We start from the raw sequence: 27579 nt of genomic DNA, 5'->3' as shown, positions 1-27579 counted from the left end.
GGACCTGGGCCATCACTCCTCCCCGGCTCCCCCGCCACGGTTTCAGCAGCAGGGCCACTCCTCCAGCAGCTGGGCTGAGCTCCCACCCCGCTGTGGTTTGCAGGGCCTTGGACGCCCCCTTCCCACCAAGAAGTAGCCACACCTAGGTGGAGAGGCAGACATCTTCGCAGGACGCTTTGGGGCTGAGGTGCTTTCCAGAGACAGTGATTCGGGCCATGGCTGCTCCAGACCCCTCTTTTTGGAGACGCGTTCCAGGGAAGAGGGGTGTGAGGGGGGTCCTCTGAGTCCTCAGGGCTCCGTGGGCTCTTTGGCCAGGGCAGAACCCTGACTGCCAGGCGCTGAGGGAGGCCCCAGTGGCTGCCAGGGTGAGGGCCTCCAGTGGGGGCTGCAGGGATGGTGGGGGTCCCGGGGTGGTGCTGGGTCCAAGCAGGCAGACAAGGGGGAGGGGAGGCAGAGGCCCTCAGCTCTCGCCTAGGATTACGAGCTCCAGCTGCAGTGCTGGGCAGCCCCATCCCAGGCACTAGGAGTGCCCCCTCCCCCCCCCCCCGCTTCCCCCCGCCTCCCCTCTGCTGAGGCTGCTCCTCGAGCTGCTGCAGGGGGCCCAGCACATCATTTGCATGTCGGGGCACCTTCTACCTCCAGATGCCCAGGTGCCCCACAGCCGACAGCGCTCCAGACTCAGCTCCCTGCCCGCCTCTCCCTGGCAGCCCGCACAGTTCTGGCAAGGACACTTTGGAGCCCGATGGGGGGCTGGGTGGGGCAGGAGAGGATCCAGATGGGGGTGTGAGGGTGTGGCCGTCGCCCCTGGGGTGAATGAGTAGCAAGGAAACCTCATTTATTGAACTCCAGGCTCTTGGGGTAACCAGGCGCCCAAGAGCAGCAGACAGTCCAGGGCTTTGGGGGAGCCCGGGGGCGGAGGTCCAGTCAGGACATGCACTTCTTAGCCCACCACGGTCCTGTGGGCCATTGCACGCACTCAGGGCCTAGGGATGATGGGGGCGGCAGGGACAGCTGCTCCCTGAGGATCGGGTCGCCTCCGTAGACACCGCCCTGACCAGCAGGGGAACAGTCCCGCCGAGGCTGGAGGAGAGCTGGAAGGTCCTGGAGCAGCACTGCTGCCACCACGGGCCACATCGTGAGCCACAGGACAGCGTGGGCAGAGGCCCCGTGGGCAGGATGTGAGGAGGGGGTGGGAGAGGCCTCAGAGATGAGACATGGGGTCTAGAGGCCCCTTGGGCGAGTTACGGGGGTGACCCGAGGTGACATGGCTGTGTAGTGTCCTGGATGCCAGCAAGGAAAGTGGCCCTGACCCCGAAGACACAGGCGTGGGCTTTACAAAGACCTGGGTGTGCTCTGCCCGCCCAGGAGGCCACCTCTCCCTGATGGAGACGGGTCTTCTGACACAGAGCTGGCCAGCAGGCTGCAGAGGACGCAGTGCTGGGCTTGAGCCCTCATGGAGAGACCACCAGACGTACTGGGAGGGGACTCAGGGTTCCCAGACCCCAGTTACCCAGTGACAAGTGTGCTCCTGCCCTGGGGACCCCACACTCTGGGCCACAGCAGCAGGACGACGACGGGGTGCAGTGGTGGTGGGAGGGTGGGTGGGCTGTGAGTGACAAGGCAGGTGAGCCCTGGCCTGGGCCCCTCACTGGCTCTGTGACCTGGGAGGACTGACTCTACCTCTCTGAGCCCCGCTTTCCATCTGGCTCTTCTCTCCCTGGCTCCCTGGCTCCCTGGCTGCATACCTCCAGTGGGCTGGCCGGAGGCCCTCTAGCGGTGCTGTGGCCGTTGCATCCCTGGGAAAGGAGTGGGGGGCAGCGGGGGAGGACAGGTGGGTGCCCCTCGGGTCCCACCAGCACGCCAATGCAGGGCACAGCAGGGGTCCCGGCGGCCCCTCCCCCCTTGGTGGAGCCCGCTGAGGTACTGAGCGAGGGTGTGCAGGGCAGGAGGAGGGCATGTGGCTTGGCGGTGACCGTTTGGAGAGGTGAGGGCAGGGGGACGGTGTGACAGCTAGGGTGGGCCTAGGGATGGGGCTGCCCAGACCCTGGGGTCTGGACTGGGGTGGGGTGGGGAAGGCCATGGTGGAGAGGGGATTATGGCTGCCCCAGGACGCTTGGTGGCAGGGGTGTGGACACATGAGAGGCCCTGAATCTCCTAGTAGCCTTGAGGCTGGGCACACAGGGCACACAGGGACCTGCTGGCTCGGCACTTCCCTCAGGGCGCTGTCCTGCCACGACCATATGCCGGTCACCCACAGCCTGGGTCCTCCCGGCCTCTGCAGGTCTCTGCCTGCTGTAGAGTCCGGGCGCCGCAGGTGGAGGAGAGCTCAGGGCGCTGGTGTTCCGAAGGCCCAGAAAGGAGCTGAGCCTGGGCAGGGCGGGGACCGCAGCTCGGAGGAACATGTTGGGTGTGAGGAAGCCTTCCTATGGGAATCGAGAGGGGTCCGTGAGGCTCTAGACCCTTGACTGGGGGACACTGGGCGCCTTTCCTGGGGACCACTGACCCAGGCAGTAGAGGTCAGGTGGGTTGTGAGATTGCAGGGCGGGTGGACGAGGGCCGTAGGTGAGGGGGCCCAGGAACTGGAAGCAGCCCACGGTGGGCAGAGTCAGGGGCACGGGGGGCCTCATCTCCCTTTCCTGCCGGGCAGACACCCCCATCCCTCGACCCTCTTGTCCCCCCAGGGACGGGCCCCAGCAGTGGAGTAGCGGCTCACGGGGCGCAGGGAGGCTGCCGGAGGGGGTCTCGGGGCCCGGTGTGCGGGGAACCCGTGGACCAGCTGCAGAGGTCGCGTTTGTAACAAAAAAAGCAGCTTTTATAGGCCCCCGCGAGGGCGCCGGTGGCCCGCGTTCTTGCGCTCCTCCTCCGACGACCCCGGGGAAGGCTCCCGCGCCGGCTCCCCGCCGCCCGGGGCCTCGGGGTCCCCGCCCTGAGCGCCGTCGGGGCCGGGGGTCGGAGGCCGGGGGCGCCGCTGTGCGGAGGAGGGCCGCCCGGGCGCGCCGCTGGGGCCCTGGCGTGGTGCGGGCCTGCGCGCGCCCGGCCTGCCGGCGGCGCGGAGAGCGGGGGACGCGGCGGGCGGCGACGACGGCGGGCGGGGGACGCTGCGGGAGCTCCCCGGGCGCGGCCACAGGTCTGCCTCGCCGTTGTGCAGGAGCACGAAGTGGCGCTGGGACAGCAGCGGCAGCATCTTCTGGCCGCGCAGCCTCTTCTGGAAGGTCTCGAGTGCCAGGTCTGGGGAGGAGCTGGGGGTGAGCCCGGCTGGGGCGGGGGAGGCGTGGGGGGAAGGGAGGGGCGGGCACCCAGCCTCCCCGGCATGGCGTTCCAGGGGCTGGAGTTTACGGGGCTGAGGGATGGGCCAGGGGTTGGGGTGAGGCGTGGGCGGGCATCACCTTGGCTGGGAGGTGGGGGCCTGAGCAGAGGGTGGGGTTGCCATTGCAGCCTTTCGGGGGCTGGAGAGCTAGGTTTGTGGATGTCTGAACTTGGGGAGAGGTTGGGCAGGCAGAGGGGTCGGTTTGAGGGTCCTGGGGGCTGGGTAGGGGCCTCACCCAGAGTCTCCGTGACCACGCCTGGAATCACCTCTTTCAGGACTTCACAGTTGGTGTGCAGGGCAGGGTTGGAGTTCATCTCCAGCAGCCACACCTGGGCCCAACACTGCTCAGCATACCTCCCTCCCTACCACTTGGCCAGCAGGAGGCTGAGGCCCTGGTCCCCATTAAGCCCGGTGACCGGGCAGGTCACTTCTTTCCCATGACCTCACTCCCCCATTTGCCCAAGGTGCTAAGACTCTGAGGGTCTGAGAGTCTGGCCTTGGGGGCTGCCCCAGCTGCAGGAAGAGCGAAGCCTTGTGGACACACCACCCCCAGGGCTAGGGAGGGTGCATAACTGCCTGCTCCAGGGGCCCGCCTGAGTGGTCAGGGTGTGCACAGAGGGCCCCTGCCTCCTGCACCTGCATGCTGGGCCCCGCCCACCCCACCCCACCCCGGGACGCCTCAGCAGCACCTTGAAGTTTTCATCAATCAAGAAGTCACAACCAATGAGGTCAAAGTAGCCCAGCTTGCACTTGAGCTTGGATTTGACAGACAGGAAGCAGTGGGCCATGATCTGCTGCATCCGCTTCTGTGGGTAGGGTGGTGGGGGGGGTGGAGACAGGATGTCACCTGTGGGCCCTGATTACACCCTCCAGGCCTGAACAGCCACATTCCCACCCCTCACCTGCGCTCCCACCAGTGCCTGCACTTTCACATTCTCAGGGTCACAGGCTCACAGCCAGAAACTCCTTCACTCTCATTTTACTCATTTCACAAACGTGTGGACCTCCTATTGCGTGGCAGGTACTGGGGTCGAGAGTAGAGAGAGCTTACGAGGAGTCTCTGCCCTTGAGCAGCTCACTCGTAGGAGAGAGAGACAACAGTTGTGATGTGTAAATCGTTATGCACTCTGCACAGCACATGAAGCCATACATGCTGATGGAGAAGATGAAGCAGGGTGAGAGGTGGGGCGTTCTGGGTGGTGTGGAAAGGCGTCTGATCTGGGTGGGCCAGAGAGTGAGCAATGGGTGAAGACTGAAAGGGAGAGCTGTGGGGTGGGGATGGGACACCTGGGTAGAGCAAAGGCTGTAAGTGGGAGCACGCCCAAGGTGTTGGAGGAACAGAGTGAGGCTGCTGTGGCTCGAGTGAGCTAGGAGGGCAGTGGGAGATGAGACCAGAGTGGCACCAGTCACATCTCGGGGACATGGGAAGACCTTGCCTTTCACCCTGAGGTCAGAGCTGTTGGAGGGTGGAGCATAGGAGGGCATATCTGACCCGTGCTCTAATAGGGTCCTCTGGCTGCTATGCTGAGAGAGACTGAAGGGCCCCGTTGCAAAGATCCAGTGAGAAATATGGGTGGCTTGTGTAAGCCGAGGTGGTGGAATGGATGCTGGGTCTGTGCTGGGGTAGAGCCAGCCTGGTTGATTGATGAAAGGATGGTGAGCTGTGAAAAGAGGAATGCAGGGTTATCCCTAGGTATCTGGTCTGAGGCTCTGGAGGATGGAGCCCGCATCAGCGGAGAAGGAGAGGAGGCCCATGGAGTCTGAGACATCTGTGAGCCTACAGATGGGGTGCTGGGAGCCAGGGTTCAAGTTCAGGGGAGGGGTCAGGGCCGGATGTTTCAATGTGGGGTCTTGAGCACATAGATGGAATTTAAACTCAGGCGATGTCTGATAAAGACAAAGAGTAGATATCAGTGGGTACAGCAGATAAAGAGTAGAGCCAGGCTGAGCCCTGGGCCTCCTGAGCAGCAGTGCGGAGCCAAGGGGCCAGCACAGGGGGCGGAGGGGGGGTGGACGAGGTCCTGGAAGCCATGGGGAGTGAGGAGCTGTGTCCAAAGTTGGCTGACAGGTCAGGGAGAAGAAGGCTGGACTGACCCCTGGGTTTGACAGCATAGAGGTCACTCCAGTGAGCATTTCAGCGAAACAACAGGGAGAAGCTTTGCTGAGCAGGTTCAAGAGAGGCAACATAAAAACAGCCCAAACTGGCCAAATTTGTCAGAATTAACCTTCTCAAAATGCTGGAAATTAACCAAAGGCGTCCAGCAACATGAAGAGTGTTTACTCAAGTAAAATCTTAAATCTTGGTAAGAACAGCAAGCTTTGTAGCATTTTAACTTGCCCTGACTTTACCCCTGGCATCCCAGCTCAGTGCCTTGAAAAAAGCCTGTGTTCTTGGTACTGGAGATAGCAGAACAGACCTGTCTGGCAAAGAACTGGAGTCATTTGTTGTGATGTGTCTGATGGTTCCATGGCAGACCTCACTTGAACTAAAGGAAAATACAAGAACAATGTCTTACCAAATAGAGAATGCCAGTGAAGAGATAGAAATTATAAAAGGGAGCTGAATAGAAATTCTGGAGTTGAAAATTATAGGAACTGAAATAAAAAATCACTACAGGGGTTCAACAGTCCATTGGAGTTGTTCAAAGATAGATCAATTGATATTATCTAGTCTAAGGAACAGAAAGTCAAAGGAATGAAGAAAAATAAAGCTACAGAGACCCGTGGGACACCGTCAAGCAGACCAAAATGCATAAGGAGATCCAGAAAGAGGGCAGAGGAAGAGTCAGGAAGACCATCTAAAGAAATAATGGCAGTGAGAGCAAATTTTCATCAAATTTTCAAATTTGATGAAAAGTAATCTACACGTTCAGGAAGGCCAGTGAGCTGCAAGGAGGATAAACTCAAAAAGATCCACCACAGCATAAGCAAACTTTCCAAAGACAAACAGACGATGTTGAAATCAGCACAGAGAAGCGACTCATCATAAAGGCTCCTCGATACGACCAACAACCAGTTCTCATTAAAAACCATGGAAATGTCCATCAACAGATGAACGGATAAAGAAGATGTGGCACATATATACAATGGAATATTACTCAGCCGTAAAAAGACATGAAATTGAGTATTTGTAGTGAGGTGGATGGACCTACAGTGTGTCATACAGAGTGAAGTAAGTCAGAAAGAGAAAAATAAATATTGTATATTAACGCATATATGTGGCACCTAGAAAAATGATACAGATGAACTGGTTTGCAGGGCAGAAATAGAGACACAGATGTAGAGAACAAACGTATGGACACCAAGGGGAGAAAGTGGCACGGGTGGTGGTGGTGTGATGAATTGGGAGATTGGGATTGACATGTATACACTAATGTGTATAAAATGGATAACTAATAAGAACCTGCTGTATAAAAAAATACATAAAATTCAAAAAGAAAGAAATAGCAAAATAGAAGATGTAAATCCTAACTTATCAGTAATTATATTAAATATAAATGGAGTAAGCTTTCCAATTAAAAGAGATTGTCAGGATGCATTCCCCTCCCCCCCATACACTATCTATGAGACTCACTTGAGATTCAAAGACACAGATAGGTTGAAAGTAAAAGGATAAAAAAAAGATATATCAGGGCTTCCCTGGTGGCACAGTGGTTAAGAATCTGCCTGCTAATGCAGGGGACACAGGCTCAAGCCCTGGTCTGGCAAGATCTCACAAGCCGCGGAGCAACTAAACTTATGCACCACAACTACTGAGCCTGAGCTCTAGAGCCCCTGAGCCACAACTACTGAGCCTGCATGCCATGACTACCGAAGCCCACGTGCCTAGAGCCCATGCTCTGCTACAAGAGAAGCCACTGCAATGAGAAGTCTGTGCACGGCAACGAAGAGTAGCCCCCGCTCGCCGCAACTAGAGAAAGCCCGTGCACAGCAACCAAGACCAAACACAGCCAAAAATAAATAAATAAATAAAATTAAAAATATATATATATCAGGCAAACAGTAACCAAAAGAGAGCTAGAATATCTATACTGATAGCAGATAAAATAGAGTTTAAGACAAAAATTGAGGACATTAAGAAAAAAGAGGACATTTTCTAATAAGTCAAGAATATGTAATAATCATAAACATACATATACTTAACAACAGAGCCTAAAAATGTATGAAGCAAAAACTGACAGAATTGAAAGGAGAAATAGACAATTCAGTAATAATAGTTGGAGACTTCAGTATCCCATTTTCAATGATAGAACAACTAGACAGAAGATCAACAAGTAAATAGAAGACTTGAACAACACTATAAACCAACTAGACCTAAAAGACATCTATAGAACACTCCACCCAACAGTAGAATATACATTCTTTTCAAGTGTGTGTGGAACATTTTTCAGGATAGACAATGTGTTAGAACATAAAACAAGTTTCAATACTTTTTTTTTTTTTTTTTGCGGTATGTGGTCCTCTCACTGTTGTGGCCTCTCCCATTGTGGACCACAGGCTCCAGACGCTCAGGCTCAGCAGCCATGGCTCACGGGCCCAGCTGCTCCGCGGCACGTGGGATCTTCCTGGACCGGGGCACGAACTTGTGTCCCCTGCATTGGCAGGCGGACTCTCAATCACTGCGCCACCAGGGAAGCCCCCAATACTTTTTAAAGGGTTGAAATCATACAAAGTATGTTTTCTGACCACAATGGAATGAAATTAGAAATCAATAAGAGAAAGAAAATTAGAACATTCACAAATATGTGGAAATTAACACACAAGCAACAAATGAAAACAGAACACACAAAATCTTATGGGATGCAGTGAAAGCAGTGCTCACAGGGAAATTTATGGCTGTAAACACCTACATTAAACAGGAAGAAAGATCTCAAATCAAATCAATAACCCAAACTTCAACCTTAAGAAACTAGAAGAAAAACAAACAAACAAACAAAAACAAAAAACGAACAAAAAACCCAAACCACACCAAAACAAAACTAAACCCAAAGCAAGAAGGAGGGAAATAATAAAGATTAGAGTGGATATTAATGGAATAGAGAATAGAAAGCAACAGAGAAAATCAATGAAACCAAAAGCTGGCTCTTTGAAAAGATCAACAAAACTGACAAACCTTTAGCTAAATTGAACAAGATAAAGGGGAGAAAAGACTCAAATTACTAAAATCAAGAAAGAAAGACTTACATAGAGATGAAAATGATTATGAAAACGATTACAATTGTTCATAAAATACCATGAGTACCTGTATTCGAAACAAATTAGACAACTTAGGAGAAGTGGAGAAATTCTTAGAAAGACAAACTAATAAGTCTGACCCAGGAAGGAATAGATAATCTGAATAACCTCTAACAAATAAAGGTTGAGTTAGTAATAATTAAAAAAATAACAATTCTTCCCACAAAGGAAAAGTCCACAATAAGGTAGCCTCACTGGTGAATCCTTCCAAATATATTTAAAGAATTAACACTAACTCTTCACACACTCTCCAAAAATAGAAGAGAAGGGAACATGTCCAAAATCAGACAGACATACAAGCAAATAATGCTGTGGACCATATTACTTATGAGGGTAGACACATAAATCCTCAGTGAAGTACTAAAACCCAGTCCAGCAGCATATTTAAAGGACAATATGCTACACCTGCGTGAGATTTATCCCGGAAATGCAAGGGTGATTCAACACCTGATAATCAATTTCTGTAATACAGCACATTAAGAGAATGAAGCTACAGCAACCGAAACGGCGTGGCGCTGGCTTAAGGATAGACATACACACCAATGAAATAGAATTGAGAGTCCAGGGAGAAACACATACACATCTGGTCAATTGATTTTCAAAAGTGCGCCAAGAACAGTCTCTCTGACAAATGGTCCTGGGACAACAGGAGAGCCACATGCAAAAAGCTGAAGTTGGACCCTTACCTCCCACCATTACACAATAACTAACTCAAGACGAGCTAAAACTATAAAACTTTTAGAAGAAAACATAGATGTAAATCTTTACAACCTTGGAAATGGCAATGGATTCTTAGATATGACATCAAAGCATGAATAACCAAAGAAAAAAATCAATAAATTGGACTTCATAAAAATCTATGCAAAAAAGGACATTATGGGGACTTCCCTGGCAGTCCAGTGGTTAGGACTCTGCACTTCCATTGCAGGGGGTTCAATCCCCGGTCGGGGAACTAAGGCCCCTCAAGCCGAGGGGCCCGGCCAAAACGAAACAGACAAACAAAGGACATTACCAAGAAAGTGAAAAGAGAAATCACAGAATGGGAGAAAATATTTGCAAATCACACATCTGATAAGGGTCTAGCATTCAGAATATATAAAGAGCTCTACAGCCTAAGAAGGAAGAGTGAACAAAGGATCTAAACAGAAGTTTTTCTAAAGAAGATACAAAAATGGCCGACAAATACGTAAAAAGATGCTCAGTATCATTATCATTAGGAAAATGCAAATCAACTCCACAATGAGATACCACTTTACACCCACTGGATGACTATTAAACAAAAAAAGAAAAATACCAAGTGTTGGCAAGGATATAGAGAAATTGGAACCATCATACATTGCTGGTGGGAATGGGAAACCTTGTAGCCACTGTGGAAAATGGTTTGGCAGTTCCTCAAAAAGTTCAACATGAGTTACCCTACGACCATGCAGTTCCCTTCCTAGACCTATACCCAAGAGAACTGAAAACATCTGTTCATGAATATTCATAGCAGCATTACTCATAATAGACAAAAAGTAAAAACAACCCAAACGTCTATCAACTGACGAATGTTTATCCAAATAAATCGTGGTCCATTTATACAATGAAATAGTTTTCAGTCATAAAAAGAAACGAAGGGAATCTTGAAAATGTTATGCTCAGTGAAAGAAGCCAGGAAAACCCACATATCATGTGATTCCATTGACATGAAATGTCCAGAACAGGGAAATGCATGGGGACGGGAAGTGGATTAGCAGTTGCCAGGGGCTGGGAAGGGCAGTGGGTACCGAGTTTCTTTCTGCGGAGGTGACTGTGTTCTGGAATTAGAGTGGTGACCATCCTGCAACTCTGAGAATCCACCAAAAACCACTGAGCTGTACTTTCACAGAGTGACTTTTGTGTCGTGTGAATGATCTGTTTCAGAAAGAGGGAGAGGAGAGGGTCCCTGGAACCCACCGCTGCGCGCACGCCCAACGGCAGCCCCACCCAGGGACTGACGGTCCCGACCCCTGGCCCCTCCCAACGCCGTGTGGGCGGGGCGCGCACGCACCGCGAAGGTGGTGAAGACCCAGTCCCGGGGGAGGCGCTTGGCCTTGCGGAACTTGTCGTTGATGTGGCGGTTAAGGTGCTCCATGCTCCACACCGTGTCGTCCTTGAGCAGCAGGTACAGGGGGCTCTTCTTCTGCATGGACTGGGAGGCAGGGCAGCGCCTGGAGGCCCGGCCCCCACGGGGGGCCCTGACAAGAGCCTCACCCCGACGCGGCCACCAGAGACCCCACAGGGGTCCCGCTCCTTCGGGACACCGAGCCCCTGCCCCAGCACCTCCTGCCCCTGAGAAGTACCCCCAGATCCTCCTGGAGGGCCACTGCCCAGACACCTCCCTTTGAGACCCTTCCACAGAGACCTCTGCCCACAGCATCCCTGAACTGAGGTCCTCACGGAGGCCCTTGCCCTTGGCCCCCACCCCTGCTGGGCCTGACCCACACCCAGAGGGAGCTGAGCTGGGGGTCGGGGCCACGGCTCTCAGTCTGTTGACCAGGATGCCCAGCGGAGGCTGAAGGTGAGAGGCAGTGCTGGCTGCAGGCAGGGGCAGCCCAGGCCACCTCGGGGTTTGGGCCATGTCTACAGTTGGATTCTTTTCCCATTCTTGAGCAGTGATTTTTGTCCAAGGCTGCAGGGAGGGCCCTCACCTGTGTGGGGCATTTACCTGGTTGGTTAAATGGCCACAGAGGTCGCTGGAATGGGGATCATAAAGGCCGAGGGTGAGGCGAGCGTAGCCGTGGCCGAAGAAGACCATGTAGGGCATGGTGCAGGCGATGAGCAGGTAGGAGCGCACGTCGAACTTCTTCCCATCCAGCAGCAGCGGGTTCTGGATGTACCTGGGGAGGCGTGGTTAGTCTGGCCCGTGCCCCCACCTGGGCCTGCCAGTTCCTCAGCACCCCTGCTACCTGTCTCAGGTGTGAGCTGTGGGTCCCCTACCCTGGCTGGGCGCAGTGTCCACTGGTCAGGGGACATTTCCGAGTCTGAACACATCAGGGAATTGGGAAGGAGGGCCTGGCCCCTAGAGCTCAGCCCACTGGTGTGTGTCTGGGGCACCCCAGGGCGCAGCCCTCGCTAGAAGCCTGGGAGGCAGAAGCAGACTGGGCCCTATGGGCTGGGAAGACTGCCTGGAGAAGGAGGGAGGGGTGACCTTGGGCCTTGAAGGGCAGGTGGCTTTGGAGAGGCAGGGAGGGGACATCCCAGTGGAGAGAGCTGTAGGTCTAGAGACCCAGCGGCTGGGAGCAGCTGCTTGGGGTGGCAGACAGCAGTTGCGGCAGGAGTGAGGTCCACACTGGCAGATAGGCAAGTCCGAAGGGACCTTTCTCAGGCTCGACTGTGCCCCCTGGTGTGAGGCTGAGGGTCTGGACCCCTCCCAGAGGCAGAGGGAGCAAGGCGGGGTGGTCGGCTCTGCCTGTGGGCCTGAAGGCTGCAGCTGGATGCGTGGGGGATGGGGGAGAAGCCGGGCTCCCTGCAGGTCAGAGGGTGCAGGACCCAGGCTGGGGCACAAGCTGACCAAGCCCTCCCTGCCCCACACCATCCAGGAGCCTCCTGTGTTTGGGGGGGGGGAGGGTATATCCTCTGAGATCCTGACTGGATGTGAAAACCCCACCTCTTCTGGCTACACAGGGGCCCAGCTGGGAGCACCGCAGCCTTCCACCGCCAAGGACTCCTCTGTGGGCCCCGCGACGCCCACGAGCCTCACAGGCACCAGCGGGCCTGGGTCAGCCCCACCTGGCCAACGCCCCTCGGGGTGCCCACGCGCAAAACCTCTGCACGACCCGCGCCTGAGGCGCCCGGAAGGGCATCTTGCGGTAGATGGGGTCGTCCTCGATGCTCTGGGTCTTGGCTTGGAGGGCGGCGACTTCCTCCTGGTTCCGGAGCAGAAAGATGCCTTTGCCCTGGTTGGAGGCGGTGGGCTTGCAGATCCACATCTGGGTTTCTGCGGAGAGAGCTACCCGAGCCAGGGAGCCTGCCTCGCCCCGCCCATCCCTGCCTCGCCCCGCCTTGGCCCCCGCCCCGCCCCGCCCCGCCCTGACCGCTCCCAGCCACGGCCCCGCCCCTGCAGGCTTTGGCCTCCACTAAGGTCCGGCCATGACCCCCCCCCCACCCAGCATCTACTCAGCACCAGCCCTGACCTCACCCACCCTGGCTCCACCCTTCCACTCCCTGACCACGCCCCACCTCGGCCTCGCCAGGGCCTTGGCCCCGCCCTAATCTCGCTCCCACCTTGGTCCAGCCCTGCACCGGTCTCCCCAGAGCGGGCCTGGCGTCCAGGGGCCTCTCACCATCAAAGAGGGTAAAGAAAGCCTCTCTCTCGTCCCTGATGTCCAGACGGTAGGTCTCTGGGAAAAAGTCTTCCATTTTCAGGACGCTGGGGAAGCAGGGAGGTGGGGAAGACACTGGGAGGGTTGTCCCCCTCCCCCAGCTTGGTCAGCCATTCTGGGGGTCTGACCTGGGGTAGGCTGGAGGGAGAGTGTCTGCTAGGAAGCTGCGCTGGGCTCCAGGCACTCCTGCCCTCTTTGGTTTCCTCTGAAACACACCCCCACCCCCGGCCCCCAGCTCTTTCCTCTGCAGAACCTTTGCACCTTCTGTTCCCTGGCCAGGAGCACGCTTTTCCGGCTCTGCACACCTGGCTTCTCTGCGGGCTGCCTCACCCACCTCCCAACCCCTCCCACCTCCCTGCTCTTCCCCCTGCTGCTCTTGGGCCTTCGGGAGTGGTCAGTTCAGAGCTGGGTCTCCAGGCCAGGACAGTGCCCAGCATGCAATGAGCGGTCAGCATGGATCCCCTGTCCTGGGATGCCCTGTAACCCCTTTCACCGAGCACCAGGCCATCCTTCAGTTGAGGGCAGAATGGCTGGGGGAATCTACCTCTGTGGCCCAAGGTGTCCTGAGCTGCTCCACATGAGCTCTTCTGGGGCGGGTGTCGTGTCCTTTCCAGATCTGTACCCCAGGAGGACACAGGACCTGGCCTGAGTGGCTGCTCAGTGTGTGGAGAATGGATGGGGGCGTCGAGAGGTGGGGAGTGGGTGGGGGCTTGGCGGTAGACTGGTGGTGTGTGGATAAGTGGATTTTGGATGGAAGTAGGTGGATGGGCAAGTGGTCTGGTGGGTAGACGGATGCCTGGAGGGGGTTGGACCAGAACTGCTGACAGAATTGGGTGGTGTCGTGGATGACCAGGTAGTGGGTGGGTGGCTGCCTGCCTGGTGGGGGGTGGACGAGGGAGGCAGATGGTAGGTGGCTGTTTGGATGGGCGGGCAGACGTGTGAATGGCCGGGCAAGTGAGTGGAAGAGGAGTGGGCACATCGAGTGGGTCGGGCACGGCTCCGGGGGGAGGGGCGGGCCAAGGGGCAGGAATGGGTGTGCAGTGGACGGCAGTGGGTGTGGTAGGCAGTGGTGACTGAATGCAGGACACCAGTGGGCGGCTCTGTGGTGAGCGTGTGAGGACCGCTGGGGGGCCGTGGGCTGGGTGGCTGGAATGGTGGCCGGTACTGGGGGTGGAGACAGATGGGTGGTACGCGGCTGGGTCAGTGGGAAGGCGGGTAGGCGGACCGACTTGGTGGAGGGCGGTCAGGAGCAGCGATTGACGCGTCGGGTGCGGGGTGCGCCGCCGGGGTGGGGGGCCAGGGCATCCTCACTTGGCCTGTGCGCAGGGGGCCAGCTTGCTGGTCTTGCTGAGGACACGCGCGTGCTCCCTCAGGGCGCTGAGAAGCCCGATCTTGGTGGTAAGGAGCTGGCTGTTGGGGAGCTGGTACAGCAGCTGCTCACCTGGCGCGACAGAGCCCGGGCAGCGTGCGACCGCGCATGCGCGCGTGGAGGGCCGCCCGCTGAGCCTGGCCCCGCCCCTACCTTCCCGGAAGCTGCAGTAGGTGTCCCTGCACTTGACCTCGCACCACTTGAGCTTGTAATCTTCCCGCCGGCTGTCCTGGATGCGCTGCCAGCCCTTGCTTTTGCAATAGGAGCTGATTCTGCAGGGGCGAGGGGCGGCGCTGACCTGGGGGCCGCGGGGTTGTGGGCCGCGGAGCGAGGCTGGGCCGGGGCCTGCAGGCGGTGGGGCTGGACCCAGCCTGAGGCCCCACTCACATTGCGGCCCCGTTGGTGCCTCCGATGTAGAAGAAGGGGCCCTGCCCGGTGCCGGGCCGCTGCTTCTCCCCCTCCAGCGGGTGCTTCTCCAGGAGGGCGGCCCGGGGCCTGGCAGTGTCAGCATCGTCCAGCTCTGTGGGCAGAGTGGGTGGTCAGAGGCTCTGGCCCAGCTGGTGGCTTTTCTGCCCCTCCCTGGGCCCTGCCCGAGCCCATCTGCGTCTTGGTCCAGCTGGCTTAGCTGACGTAGGAGCCCCTCCTCTCGGTGGCTCCCCATTGATCTCTCATGGGCCCAGCCTGTGAACAAGGTGGGGTCAGACAGGGGGCGTCCACTCAGAATCTGACTGGAACCCCTGTGCAGTCCCCCCAGCCGTCTCGGCCCATCTCAGCCCAGCCTCAGGCCCAATCAGAGGGCCTCCTAGGAGAAAGGGGGCAGGGTCCCTCCTTACCAACGGCAGGGGCTTTGTGTGGGGCAGAGACTGAGGTGTGAGGCTGGAGCTAGGGGCAGATGTGACGCAGGGACGTGCCCAGAGGGCGGGGGTCACAATGTCCATCATGACGTCATGGGTGGCCCACAGCAGTCAAGGGAGACCCCTCTCCGCCTGTTCAGACCCCGACTCTGCTGTCCTCTGCCCTACTCGGCTGGCCCAGATCCCACACCCAGCACATGGCCTCCTGCTGGCCCCTCTCCCCGGGCATGGCTGTGTGGTCCCCCCGTGAGAAGGCCTTCCTGGGGATGGGGTGCCTGTCCCTGGGGAGGCCCTGGCTGCATACACCTGGTGCCCAGGGGCGGCTCCGCCGGACCCCTGCCATCCTTGACCGCTTGCCTCTCTTTGTGCCAACCTGGGTCCAAGGAGGTGGTCCCTGGCAGTGGAGGAAGTGGGTGCGGCTGCGGGCCGCAGGCGCTGGGGCACTGGTGAGGGGGCACCTCTGGGAAGACGTGGCCCCCACCCCTCTGCGGGCCCTTTGGGCGGCCCGTGGTCCTAGCCCTTGAACTGGGCACGCAGTCAGGCCCTCCCTGCCCGGGGAGGGGTGCTGCCCAGCGTCCTGGATTTGGGCTTCCTCTTGTGGGTGGCTCCCGTCTCTGTGGTGACTGTGGGGCCTGCAGGGACTGTCCATCTGGTGTCGGCATCTCTGCGCTTGGCCTCCCTGCCGGCTGTTAGGAGGGCTGCTGTCAGGCCTGCGGGGTTGGGGGGCGGCAGCCCTGAGCAGTCCCCTCCCAGAGTCAGGACAGGGCCATGAGGAGGCCCCGCCCTGAGGATGATGCCTCCCTAGGGCTCCTTTCCTGTGTGGCTAACTCGGGAACATTTTAGGGAGTTTTAGCCATTCCTTGACAGGTCCTTCCCAGTTTGGGGGCTGCTTGGGAGGCTAGGATTTTCCGAAAGATTGAAGAAACACAAGCAGTGGAAAGGCCAGTACCCTGGGAGCTGGCAGGCAGAGAGGGGCTCCTGCATTTGCATGCCAGGGGCTGGCAGCTTGCCCTCCAAAGAGGACAGTCGCTTTGCAAACAAACCAGCCGGTCACCCAAGAGATGCTGGCCAAGACCTTTGTCCCCACTTAGGACAGAAGAGGGTAAACTGGGAACAGCTGTCAACGTGGTTACAGGGCCTGGGTGCGGGGCGGGGCGCGGGGAGGCTCTCACCCCCCTGCCAAGCGTCTCCTCCCCAGCCCTGCCCCACCCAGAACGGGAGGGCTCCTCTGTGGCCGCTGGACCCCGCCCAGCATGACTGCGGGGGAGGGGGGGGGCGGGGGGGGATAGGAGCCTGCTGAGCACGGGGAGGGTGCGCACGTGCGTGTGCGCGTGGGCCTCCGCGTTGCCTGGGAGACCCGCACCTTGCTGGGGATGGGGGCCCCCAAGGAGGATGACGGTCAGTACTCTGCCCCAGCACTCCCACGTGAGCGGCCACTGAGTCAACAGACATCTGATGGAGGCCCCCAGGTGTGAGCGACAGGTTGACGCCCAGAGACAGAGAAACAGGGCCCTGCGAGGAGAGGCCGGGCGGTGGGGGTGGTGGCGGAGCCCGAGGCAGGGGACGCAGCCCTGGGAATACGCTGGGGCAGGACTGGACGGTTAGAACAAAGGGACAGACAAGGTGGACGAGCTCATGGAAATACGCAGCACAGCCTCGTGAGAAGCTCAAGGCGAGGAAGTGTGCTGGAAAGGAGAATGTAAAGAAGGAAAGGCACCCAGCGGAGCCGGAGACACCTCAGAGCCGGAGGCAAGGCTCCTGTGAGCCGCCCAGCGTGGTGGGAGGTCTTCAGACCCCCCTCAGGGAATTCCCCAGTTGAGCCGGACCTGGGAAAGGAAGCTGGGGCTGTGGTGTGGATCAGCTCTGTGCCTTGGTTTCCCCACCTGCAGAGTGGGCTGGGAGTACCAGTGGCCTGTGTGACACATGCACACAGCTGCCTGGTCACCCATGTTGGAGGAGGGCCTGTGTGACGATGGTGAGGCCGGAGAGGGCCAGGCCGGTGCCGAGCAGGGCAGTGACCCGCCTGCAAGGAGCGTTACTGGGGGTTACAGCGTGAATGTGGGGGGTGGGAGGGAGCCCCGGCCCCCACAGCCCAGCAAAGGGTAACTTCTGCGGGGTAACCCGGACCCAGCAGCGAGCGCTCCCGGAAACGGGAGCCGGGAGGTGGGCACGGAGTTGCCGGATTTCAGAGCAAGCTTTGTAAGCCTGTGCCTCTGTTTGCCTGTCTTAACTCTGATATCTTATTTCTTCCACGAAGAATTAAACAGGCCATGAATGACTATTTCTTGTCATTCAAGTTAACAGAAATTAAGAAAAAGAATCCTTACTCTGGGCGTGCACGCGTGTGGTGGACGCGGTGCGGGTGCCCCGGGCTGCAGGACATGGTGGCCTGCGGGGCTGCGGGCGGGGTCAGGGGTCAGAGCCTTTGCCGAGCAATTGCCTTTCTCAGAGTCTCTCTGACGGACTAATTCTAAATAGCAAGCTTTGTGCTGAAAGGTGTTCCCGAACCGTTATCAATGGTGGTGAAGCTCGGGTTGCAGTGGCCCTGCCCGGGGGTGGGGGGGTGACGGCACCAGGCCCTCCGCGAGGACTGCAGGGAGGGGTCGGTGGAAACAACTTTATAACGAATTTTTAAATAAACTTTTTACCTGGTCAGGTAAAAAGTCTGGCGGGAAATGGCGCTCCGGTGTGATGAATGGAAAACCCTCGTGAACCTGAAGGAAACATCCAGGAAAACGAGGTGACACCCGTGTCCTGCCAGGTCCGTCCTCCAAATACACGTCTGGGGACGCGGGGCTCAGGAGGTGCTCTCGTTGCTCGTCAGGCTGGTGCCTTCTGGCCAGGGCTGAGCTGTCTGGGGGGACGTGGGTCCCCACAGACTTTAGGAGGCCGTCCCTTCTGGGGGTCGGTCCTGGGAGACAGACCTGGTCCTGAGCAAAGGAGCTGGTCCTGAGGGGCCGCCACGCCCGGAGGCCTGCCCTGCTCAGCCTGGCCTGGGGGTCTCTGCCCAGCCAGGCACCCGTCCGCTCCCCTCGCTCGCCTCCCTCACGCTCCTGGGCAGAGTCCCGAGAGGACCCACAGGGCTCCTGGGGCCAGGGGGCTGGGCGGGGCAAGGGACGGTAGGCCCCAGCCCTCAGGGCCAGCCAGGACCCCCGCTGGTGGCCCGCTTGCCCCTCTTGCCTGCCCGACAAGGTGGTGTGAGCCCTGTGCCAGGGAAACAACAGTGGTGACCAAGCAACTGTCTCCTAGCAACCATGACCCAGTGGCCCAGAGGGGAGCAGGTGGATGGGGAAGGGCAGGAGGCCGGGCACCAGGGGCAGCGGCCAAGGCTGGAGGAGGGGTGGCATGGGCACCGCCCCCACCTGGGTCCTCCGTCCTCCCGGGACATTCCCGAGCCTTCTCAGGATCCCCAGATCTGTGCCAGGCCCCCAGGCCTGACCCATTATGTTTGTGTGCTCAGTGTGCTTTACCTGTGTTATTTCATCTCCCCTTACCACGGCCTCTTTACAGAACAGAAAGTGGGCGCTCAGCAAACCCGTGCCTCCGCAAGGGGCTGAGAGGAGCTCACGCCCAGGTCTGGGAGGCCAGGGCATGTGGGAGGGCCGCTGGCTGCCCTGCATGGCCCCCTGCCTCTGTCCTCCAGAGCCTTGCATGGGTCACCAGGGTGTCTCTCCTTAGGGAGCCTTCACTTGCTTCTTGTAGGGTGGATGGTGGTCCCCGTGCCATGTGTGTCCACGTCCTAAGGCCCAGAAAGTGCCGTGTGACCTTACTTGGAAAAATCGTCTTTGCAGATGTGATTATCTGATGGGCCCTAAATCCAGCGACCAGTGGCCTCGGGAGAGGGAGGGAGAGCGGAGGAGACACAGAGGGGAGAAGCCAACTGAAGATGCGGCAGCGGCCGGAAGGATGCGGCCACAAGCTCCTGGACGCCTGGAGCCCCAGAGGCTGAGAGAGGCAGGAAGGACCCGCCCCAGAGCCTCCGGAGGGAGCAGGTGGCCTCCAGAACCGTGAGAGAATACATTTCCGTTGTTTCAAGCCACCGAGTTTGTGTAATTTGCTGTGGCTGCCCCAGAAAATTAATGCACCCCTTAAGCGCCCCCTCACTTTAAGGGTCCCGGGTGGCATTCCCCACTGTGGGGAGGCCTCCCTGACCCCGCTCAGAGGCTGACGCACTCCCACCTGTGTGCCTGCCTGCACCAGGTGTTGGGGGCCTGCAGGGCTCCGTTCTGCTGCACTGTGGTCTGACACCCCTTTGCCTGAGGGTAGCTGTCGGTTACTCTGGAGGGGCGGAGAGCTCCTCCAGCCAAGTCCTGGACTGAGGGGCAGGCAGCCTGACCTCAGGAGCTGGTGGCCCCCTGCCTGGGCCTGCTGGGTGCAGCACCCGGGGCGGGCAGTGGATCCCCTGGTCACCTGCAGGCCACTTGTCTTCCCCTTGGCCTGAGCACAGAGTTTCAGAACCCCCAGGTCGTCCTCCCCCAGAGCCCGTGCCCCACTCCCCATCCCTTCTAGAGGCCCAGACCCCTAGGAGCTGGGCCAGCCCACCACCCTGCTGCCCTATGACTCCCCGTGGGTTCTGGGGAGGCGGCCCCCTGCCCACGTGGTGACAGCGAGAGCTCAAACTCAAAAGCTGCCGTATAACCCGAAACACTGGTGTGGGCGCCAGCCCGGGGCAGCCCTTCCCGCGACGGCCTGGGACTGGGCCATCGGTGGCATCTACAACCCCGAACAAGGCAGCCAATCATTAACCGGCCGCCCCGCAGGGCGGATGCCTCTCCCCGGGTGCCACCGGGCTTGGCTGGGCTTGGCCCCAGTGCCTGGAGGCAGACGGGGCGGTCCAGCCCTGCTGGGTAAAGGCCCAGCACCCCTCCTGCAGCTGTGGTGCGGGTCTCCCAGGCAGCTCAGGCCCTGGCTCCCCACGGGGAGTTGGTGCCTTTGCCAGGGCTGGAACAGGAAGCTCTCCTCACCGGCCCCCGTGCGGCCTCTGGGCCCCTCTGCTGGGCTCCTGCATGGTTCCCGCTTGGCCACCTGCTCAGAGAGACCTTTCTGGGCCGCCCTTACCCCACCCCCACCCTGCTGCCACCTCTACTGCCCTGGCTTCTGCAGCACCGGCAGCCCCTGCAGCTGACTCGTCCTGCGCGGAGCCTCCTTGCTGCCTGTGACCCCCCTCTCAGGGACATCCCCCCCCAACCCCCAGTGTCTGGAACTGCACCGGCTCCCAGAGGGCGCTCAGGAAAGAGTGGGTGCTGAGGACGGAGGGAAGGCGGGGAGGAGGGAGGAGGGACGGTCCCCTCCGCCCTGGCTGTGGCTGCGGAGCCCTGGGTCGGAGGCATCAGACAGGCCTTTGCGAAGCCGTGGGTTGGGACCCTAGGACCTCCTTGGAATTCTCAGGGGAAGAAGGGGCTGGTCCCACGAGGCCAGGGGTGGGACCGGCATCCGGAAGTTTGGTTTGGGAGGCAGCTGTAGACAGAGGACGTCTTGCTGAGCCTCTGTGGGTAGAAGGGAGCGGGCAGGGGCTGCCAGGCCTTCTGCCCAGCGTGCATGGGTGACAGCCTGGCCCGGCACCTGGAGAGTCCCCCGACCGCCCAGGTCCTGAGTCGGTCCTGTGGGGACCCAGGGGAAGGAAGAAGAGGGGTCTCACCTGTGGGGTCTCCACACCTAGCACCCTCCAGGGTTCTGGTGCCACCTGGGGTTGGGGAGAGGGCATCCTGGGGCGTCTCTTGGGCACTGCCAGCCACGGGCACCCTTCCACGGCCTGGGCTGGGGATTTGGGGCCAGGGCTGCTTCTGTCCTGTCCCCCTTACCCACCGCCCCTGCCTGGTGTGGGTGTGGGGTGGCAAGGGATGAGGGTACCTTCCTGGAGAGGCTCCTGGGGGCTCCAGGGATGCGGCTGCCTGCGGCCCAGTGGCAGTGCCAGCAGCACGGGGGCTGCACCAACTGCTCGCCAGCCTTCAGCGTGGGGCCCACCGCCCGTGGAGCCCCCCCACTATAACACCAACAGTCTGTTGTGTCTGCGACAGAAATCCCCTGTGGGGCGTCACAGGGCTCCCCCAGTCAGGGACACGGGGGCTGTGGGTGGTCAGGCGTGGCCTGTGCCCTGGGGGCACACGAGGGCTTGCGCCTGGGCAGGAGTGTACAGCCGGCTCAGGCCCACTGCTGGGACCCACGGACCCCGGCCTCCCCTCCACCAGGCATCCGGTGAGCAGCCCCTCCTCCGGTGGCGATCAGGCCGTGGATGGACGGCATTACCAGACAGTATTAGACAGAAGGAGCAGATCTAACCGTGTCTGGTAAGACACCCATCGGCAGGCTTTGGTGCAGGCAGGCTCATCGGCGGCCCTTCTGGGAGGGCCTGGGGCTTCCCCTACCACCTGTCTCACCGCACCGTGAGGAAGTGGGAGGGCTCAGCGGCAGGACCCCCAGAGCCGCCTGGGGCTTCCCCTACCACCTGTCCCGCCGCACCGTGAGGAAGTGGGAGGGCTCAGCGGCAGGACCCCCAGAGCCGCCTGGGGCTTCCCCTACCACCTGTCCCGCCGCACCGTGAGGAAGTGGGAGGGCTCAGCGGCAGGACCCCCAGAGCCGCCTGGGGCTTCCCCTACCACCTGTCCCGCCGCACCGTGAGGAAGTGGGAGGGCTCAGCGGCAGGACCCCCAGAGCTTCCTGGTCCGTGGAGCGGCCCCAGAGCCCTGGTGGCCTGGCCCAGGGCTGCTCCAAGGAGGGCTTTCCTGCAGACCCCGTCTGGGCAGCAGCCCAAACACGTGTTTGTGGGCGCAGCTGGGGAGCAGCCTGGCGTCCCTGCTCTCGGTCCCGGGTCAAGGTGGCTGCGGCGCCCTCGCAGCTTTCGGAGCGGCCCTCGGCCGGTTAATGAGTAACAGCCGGGCCAGGGGCAGAGCCTCCTCCTGTGGGAGAGCCACTGGGCCCAGGGCAGAAGGGTCACCCCTGTGCCTATGCCAGCAGGTCTGGGGGCTGGTGTCCTGGCTTCAGATCAAAAAGATAAAACAAAAGACCATCCCGGCCTTGATGGTTTGGGACAATGTTCCCAGTCTCGCCTACGACACTGCGGGGGCTGGGGGCGGGGAGAGCAGCACAGAACGTCCACTGCTCCAGGCACCCGGACACACCCTTGTCCCCCCCACGTCCCCAGTGGACCGAAGGAGTAAGAGGGGTGACCGCCCATGGCCCCAGCTGACTGGGACCTCTAAGGGCAGGCCGCCTTCCAGCGGTGAGCTGGGGTGCCCTGGACAGCCGTAGTGGACATCTGACCCTGTGTGGTGGACGGGAGGGCCCGGGAAGGGAAAGTGGGGGCTGCCTGCTGCCAGCCCTGTTCCAGCCAGAGGCGCGTTTCTCTGTGTGGCTGCTGACAGGCCGCCGGCCACTCCGTGGGGAGAACCCAGGCCCAGCCACGGCGGATGCACAGGAGCCTGCCTGCAGGCTGGCGGCCCTTCTCAGGCCCTAGCCTCCCGAGTCCCTTGGGGAGCACCGAGGGCCCCGATGTGGCAGAACCGGCCCCGCAGCGGTCGGCAGAGGCCTCCCTGGTTGGGCCGGGCTGCAGAGCTGAGACAGGCCGTCTGCCCGTCCCCCAGCTGGCCCGGGGCTCGGCCCAGCTCTGGAGTCCAGGAGCTCAGGACCGCGTGTCCTCGGGCCACTTCCCGGCAGGTGGTGGGTCACCTTTGAACATCGTTACCAGACAGTGTTAGAGTCGAGCCGAGAAATCCAGCACTGTCCGGTAAGATGTCCACAGAGGCCCAGGTGTGCCTCGGCCCGAGGACGCGGGACGGACGTGGGCGCCCCACAGCCCGCAGGTAGGGCCCAGGTGCAGGCAGGGAGGCCTGCGTGCTGCTCCCTGTTTTCCCAGAGCCAAGGGCACCTGGGGCCGCGGACCGTTGCTGGCCTGTGAAGCGGCCCACCCACCCGGGCCCAGGCCTTCGTCGCCGCTCCACTCGGCCCACACCTGCCAGGGGTGGTGGCAGCACCTGCTTGGGCGCCATGGGCAGGGCCCGGAACCCGAGCATCCTAATCCCGGATCACTGGGGGCGGGGCACTCGGTGCAGCTGCAGGAAGCCTTTGATTCTGGAGGCTGAGAAGCGGCGCAGACACGTCCGGGCCTGGGGACGGGGCCTGCCCGAAGCCAACTTTCTGCCTTAGAGCCCCCCCCCCCGGCAGCCACTGGGACAGGACAGGGTGGGTGAGCTGACTGTGGGTGTCAGGGGCTGTGGCTGGCGTGGGGCCTGCGCGGGGAGAGGCCGGGGCCCGGGGCCAGGCTGGGGGAGGGCGGCCCCGTCGCTGCGAGCAGGGCCCCACCGTCATCATTACCAGGCAGTATTAGAGACCAGGCACCATCCAATGCTGCCCAGTAAGATGGCGATGGCCGTCCCGAATGGGGTCTGGGGGCCGCCCGTCTGGGGTGAAGAGGGGACTCGATGGAGGGGCGCCCAGCAGCCTGGGGTGGAGCCACGGCGTCTTAGGGCACTGAGGTGGGGAGGGGCCCGGAATGGCCGGGGCTGGAGCAAGTGTGTGCCCTGAGGCCACAGTGCCAGGCAGGCGCCATGTGTGGGGGGTCAGCCCGGGGGGAGGCGGGGCTGCAGCGCCTAGAAGCCTCCGGAGGCCAGGACCACAGGGTGACCCCCTGCCCAGCCAGCCCTGGCCGGCCCAGTGGGGCCACCAGCTCCGGGCATGGGGTGGGCGCCTGTGGGGGGCAGGGTGTCTTGCCCACAGGAGCCCAGGGCCTAGGGGCGGGAGCAGAGCGGGACCCTCCCGCTGAGCCGATGCAGGGACAGGCCCAGCCCCGGGGTCCTGGGTGAGCACGAGTGTGTATGAGGCTCTGTCTCTCGAGTGCAGCCCCAGCACGGTCTCCAGTGCCCACCCTCCCGCCCTTGGCAGAAGCGTGGACGAGCTTTGGGACCAGCAAGCAGGATGGTGTTGCCAGGGCCCAGGGCCCCCACCTCTCACCGAGCAGCCTGTCCCCAGCGCCCCACTGTTGTGTGGCCCTGGGGTCCTGACTGCTGCTGGCTGTGAGGTCCAGGGGCGGGCGAGGAGGTGCTGGGCCTGCAGGAGGGGTGCAAGAGGGGTAGCCCGGGCCAGACTGCACCTGGCGGTCACTGTGGCTTGTGTGCCCACTGGTCTGGGGTCCGGCCCCAGAGCAGGTGGGACAGCAGCCCCCAAAGGCAGAATACAGGGCAACAACCCCCAGGTGCCTGCGGCGGCCAAGCCAATCGCGCAGTCACCCCAGGACAGGTGGGGCCCTGCCCTTCTCAGGGTCCACACCGGGGGCCCCTGCAGGGAGCTGCCAGGCCCCCGGCCCCCTGCCCTGGGGGACTGTCCCCGTGCAGGCGGCGCGCAGGCCTGGAGAGCTGGCCAGGGCAGCTTCTCAAGGTTTCTGGCACCTTCCACACACAGAGGCTGCAGGGAGGGGGCCTGGGCCCTGTGCTGATCCCCCCGACCCGAGGCTGCCAGACCGACCACCACAAAGACTGCGTCCACCCAGCCCCGGGCCTCAGCCAGGTCCAGCCGGTTCTCTGGCTTCATGCTCGGGAACAGGCGACATTTCTCACAGGGCCTGACCTGACTTAGGCCTGGCCTTGGGGGACACGCATGGGGAGTGGGCTTCATAGGCGCCCGGACCCTCCAGGTGACCACGTCCAGGCTCCGAGAGTGGTGCCCATGGCCGGGATCCAGGCCTTTGCCCCTCTGGCCCCTCCTGGCTCAACCTTGCCTTTCAGTGTCCATCCTTCAGACCCGTAAAGTCAATTCGCTTTTTTCTGAGCTAAGTGAAACAATTTAGACTTCACTTTCAGAGCTGAGTTCAGTTTCAGCTCCACTCCTGGCTGCCAGGCTACAGGGTTGGGACAGGGGCCCAGCATCCCTCCTTGTAGCCAGCCCACCGTGCCAGCCCTACTTGGGGAGCCCCGAGGGCCCGGGAGACCCCACAGGCCCCGGCCAGCCCAGCTGCAAGCCAGGTGGACAGGCCAGTCCCGCTGTCCGCTGCCCGCCAGCGTATCGGCTGTTATGTTCTCCCCTAGGAGGCAGAGACCTGGGGCTGGTGGGCAGCGGAGTGTTCCCTCTTAAGCCCCAGGACAGAATCCCACTCTCCTCCTGAACCCAGAACCTGTACATACACAAGGAAAGACCAAGGCCCAGCCGGGCCCCAGCACAGCTCACATGTGGGTCAAGGGCCTGGGCGGCCGTGTGGCTTGGGGCAGGCTGGCGAGTCTCACTGGCTGAGATGAAAAGTGAAAATAAATGTAGCCTGTTTCTGAGTGCCCCCAACGGTGCTTTCTTAGCCAGTTGTTGGCAGGAGTGAAGCCAGCGTGTGGCCCCTGGGTGCGGGGTCTGGTTAACCATCACCATTCCCACCAGGCTCGGGTGGGGACATCGAGAAATCAGAGCATCTCCTGTCTGGAGAGCAAACAGCCCACCTGGAGGGTGCCCAGCCTGCCCGGCCCAGCAGGACCCACCTGCACAGGACAGGGTGGGGTGGGGAACACGATCCCAGCATGAAAAACCAACAGGCTGGTTAACCTGCCCGACGGGCCTTAATCAATGGTGAGGCCGCACAGAGAACAAAGCACAGAAACCCAACCCCTGTGCGCGGAGCAGGCGACGCTGGGGCGCGTCTGAGGCCAGGCCGCCATTCCCCGCCTCGGCCCTTCGGGGCGCCCTCCCCACACCGGAGGCCAGAGCAGGCTCCTCAGGAGGCTGGCGGCTTCCACGGGCTGTTTTGCCGTCTCCTAAGTTCACCAGACGGATTTTGCAAAGAAGGTATTTGCAGATGACCAACGCGTCTGCAAAGGCACAGTGGGCTGCGTCCATATTTTATGGTGCTTTGTATTTTCAGAAATGCAGAACTTCTTTTGCCCAATTCAGCGTGCTGCCAATGGCTCTAACTTTGAAGCATTTCATCTGAGTTACTAGACAAAAGTAAAAGAAAACCAAACCGACCTATTTTCTAGATGCTCAGCCTAAAAAGGCCTAAAATGCTCCCAGTGGATTAATTAAAACAGCCTGTCCTTCTGCCCTAGAAGCTTCGTTCATCAGGAACAATGAACCCTATATTATGCCTCAGAGAGAGCTAGCCTTCTGTCACATCGAGGTTATCATCTCCTAAGCTTCAAAACTGCGGAAGAAAGCCAACGACTGGGCTGGGAGAGCAGCTCGCGCGCCACCTCACTCAGGGCTCGGTGTGCTCGGCCGGGGCAGCGCGGCCGCCCTTCCGGGACGGTGCTCGCGTGGCTGCTGCAGAGGCTGCTATTTCGAGCTTAGGTGGAGGATCTTTAGAACAGACTTTGGACCTGACCCCGGTCACCGAGTCGTGGGCGGGGGCCAGCCTGCACCTCCTCAGACGGGGGCAGGTGAGGAAGAGCGCGAATCCGGGCCAGACCGGCTCCGGCCCGCGCTCCGGCCGGCACCAGCGTGGCCACTGGCGAAACCGAGCCCTGCCCGGGAGCAGACGCACGGAGACCCACGGCCAGAGCCCCCGCGTCTCAGGCCTTCCCAGCAGCCGGCTGCGGGCGAAGAGACGCCTCAGCACCGGGACTTCAGTGGCCGACCCGGGAGAGGGCTTTCCAGAACGTCCTGTGGCGGGCGGAAGGCGGGAACCCGCAGCTGGCAAGCCCAGTCTGCCCTCTGGCCGGGCGGGAAGACCCCCACCGGCCGGTGCTGGCGCTGCGGACGTGGCCTGTGCACCCTGACCGCCCTGGGCCGCGGGGCGGCTCCACGCCCTGCATCCCCGGCGCACCCGGCCCCGGGGCCCACGTTCGCGCAGAGGAAGGGCCCCCCTTCCCCGAGCCCTGGCCCCGCCGGACGCTGCGGCCCGATGGGCCACTGCCACCGTCGCTCGCCCTCATCCTCCCTGGGTGGGCGGCGCAGGGGCCCACAGTGCTGGTGCCGGGGGAGGCCCTCGGCCCAGGGTGGCGCCCTCAGGCTCCCCCACCTCCACCTCCCGCACTGACCTGCCCCGACAGGATCTGGGCCTGGAGGACGAGGGTGGGAGGCCGCTCCCACCCCTGCCTTCGGCCCGAGCCCAGCCCCGTCCCTGCACCTGGGACCCACCGGGCCTCTGCGCGGACGCCAGGGAAGCCTTGGTGCTGGTCGCCCCGAGTACCTGTCAGCCCCTGGTCCGTGGCCTGGGCGCCCAGGTCTGGCTTCAGCCCGACCTGCCCACAGCCAAGGTGGGACGCCTGCTGCCTGGGGAGACCCGCGGCCCGCCGCCCTCTTCGGAGGCTCCGCACAAAGGAACCCGAGGTCCACGCGTGTGCAGTGGACGGCTCGCCGGGCCTTTGGGGAAAGTTCTGAGAGCGACTGGGAACAATGGAGGTGGTGCGGGGCAGGGCAGGGAAGAGGCAGCGAGGCCCCGGCTCGCCTTACATGTAGGGCCTCCCCCCTCCCCACGCAGGTGTCTGCTCTGGGCCCGACCAATCTCCACTCCTGGCGGCCGACAGGTGTGTCCCCCGGGCTCCCATAGGCCGGGAGGGAGGC

At 60.8% G+C, this 27579-nt stretch overlaps 1 protein-coding gene and 1 long non-coding RNA gene across 29 annotated transcripts; one reads left to right on the top strand and one right to left on the bottom strand.

Moving 5' to 3' along the window:
* Positions 1–574: 574 nt before the first annotated feature.
* Positions 575–27341, bottom strand: TTLL10 (tubulin tyrosine ligase like 10). Of its 28 annotated transcripts, none has more exons than XM_067717036.1 (16): positions 27206–27336; positions 18579–18847; positions 17757–17822; positions 15482–15794; positions 14642–14774; positions 14408–14526; positions 14197–14326; positions 13430–13501; positions 12847–12932; positions 12293–12512; positions 11229–11400; positions 10572–10712; positions 3997–4113; positions 3574–3636; positions 2714–3228; positions 575–2423 (listed from the first exon to the last, which is right to left on the bottom strand). In XM_067717036.1, the coding sequence occupies exons 2-16, from the start codon at positions 18759–18761 to the stop codon at positions 2327–2329; spliced, it is 2427 nt and encodes an 808-aa protein (XP_067573137.1). In that variant the 5' UTR covers positions 18762–18847; positions 27206–27336; the 3' UTR covers positions 575–2326. The 28 variants fall into 28 exon arrangements, 24 of the variants coding, with proteins under 24 accessions (XP_067573137.1, XP_067573067.1, XP_067573119.1 ...); XR_010937688.1 differs by lacking the exon at positions 575–2423 and adding exons at positions 4800–4968; positions 5725–5793; positions 10309–10435 and having other exon boundaries at positions 3185–3228; positions 3543–3636; positions 14197–14935; XM_067716966.1 differs by having other exon boundaries at positions 14408–14935.
* Positions 12642–19143, top strand: LOC137212934 (uncharacterized). Its single transcript, XR_010937713.1, has 3 exons — positions 12642–12895; positions 17765–17869; positions 18900–19143. It is a non-coding gene; the product is annotated as an uncharacterized lncRNA (long non-coding RNA).
* Positions 27342–27579: the final 238 nt, after the last annotated feature.

Source organism: Pseudorca crassidens, chromosome 2 (genome assembly GCF_039906515.1).
Source record: "Pseudorca crassidens isolate mPseCra1 chromosome 2, mPseCra1.hap1, whole genome shotgun sequence".
In the NCBI taxonomy this organism is placed as follows: domain Eukaryota; kingdom Metazoa; phylum Chordata; class Mammalia; order Artiodactyla; family Delphinidae; genus Pseudorca; species Pseudorca crassidens.
The sequence above is the reverse complement of the archived record's forward strand: the minus strand, read 5'-3'. Positions and strand labels throughout refer to the sequence as shown.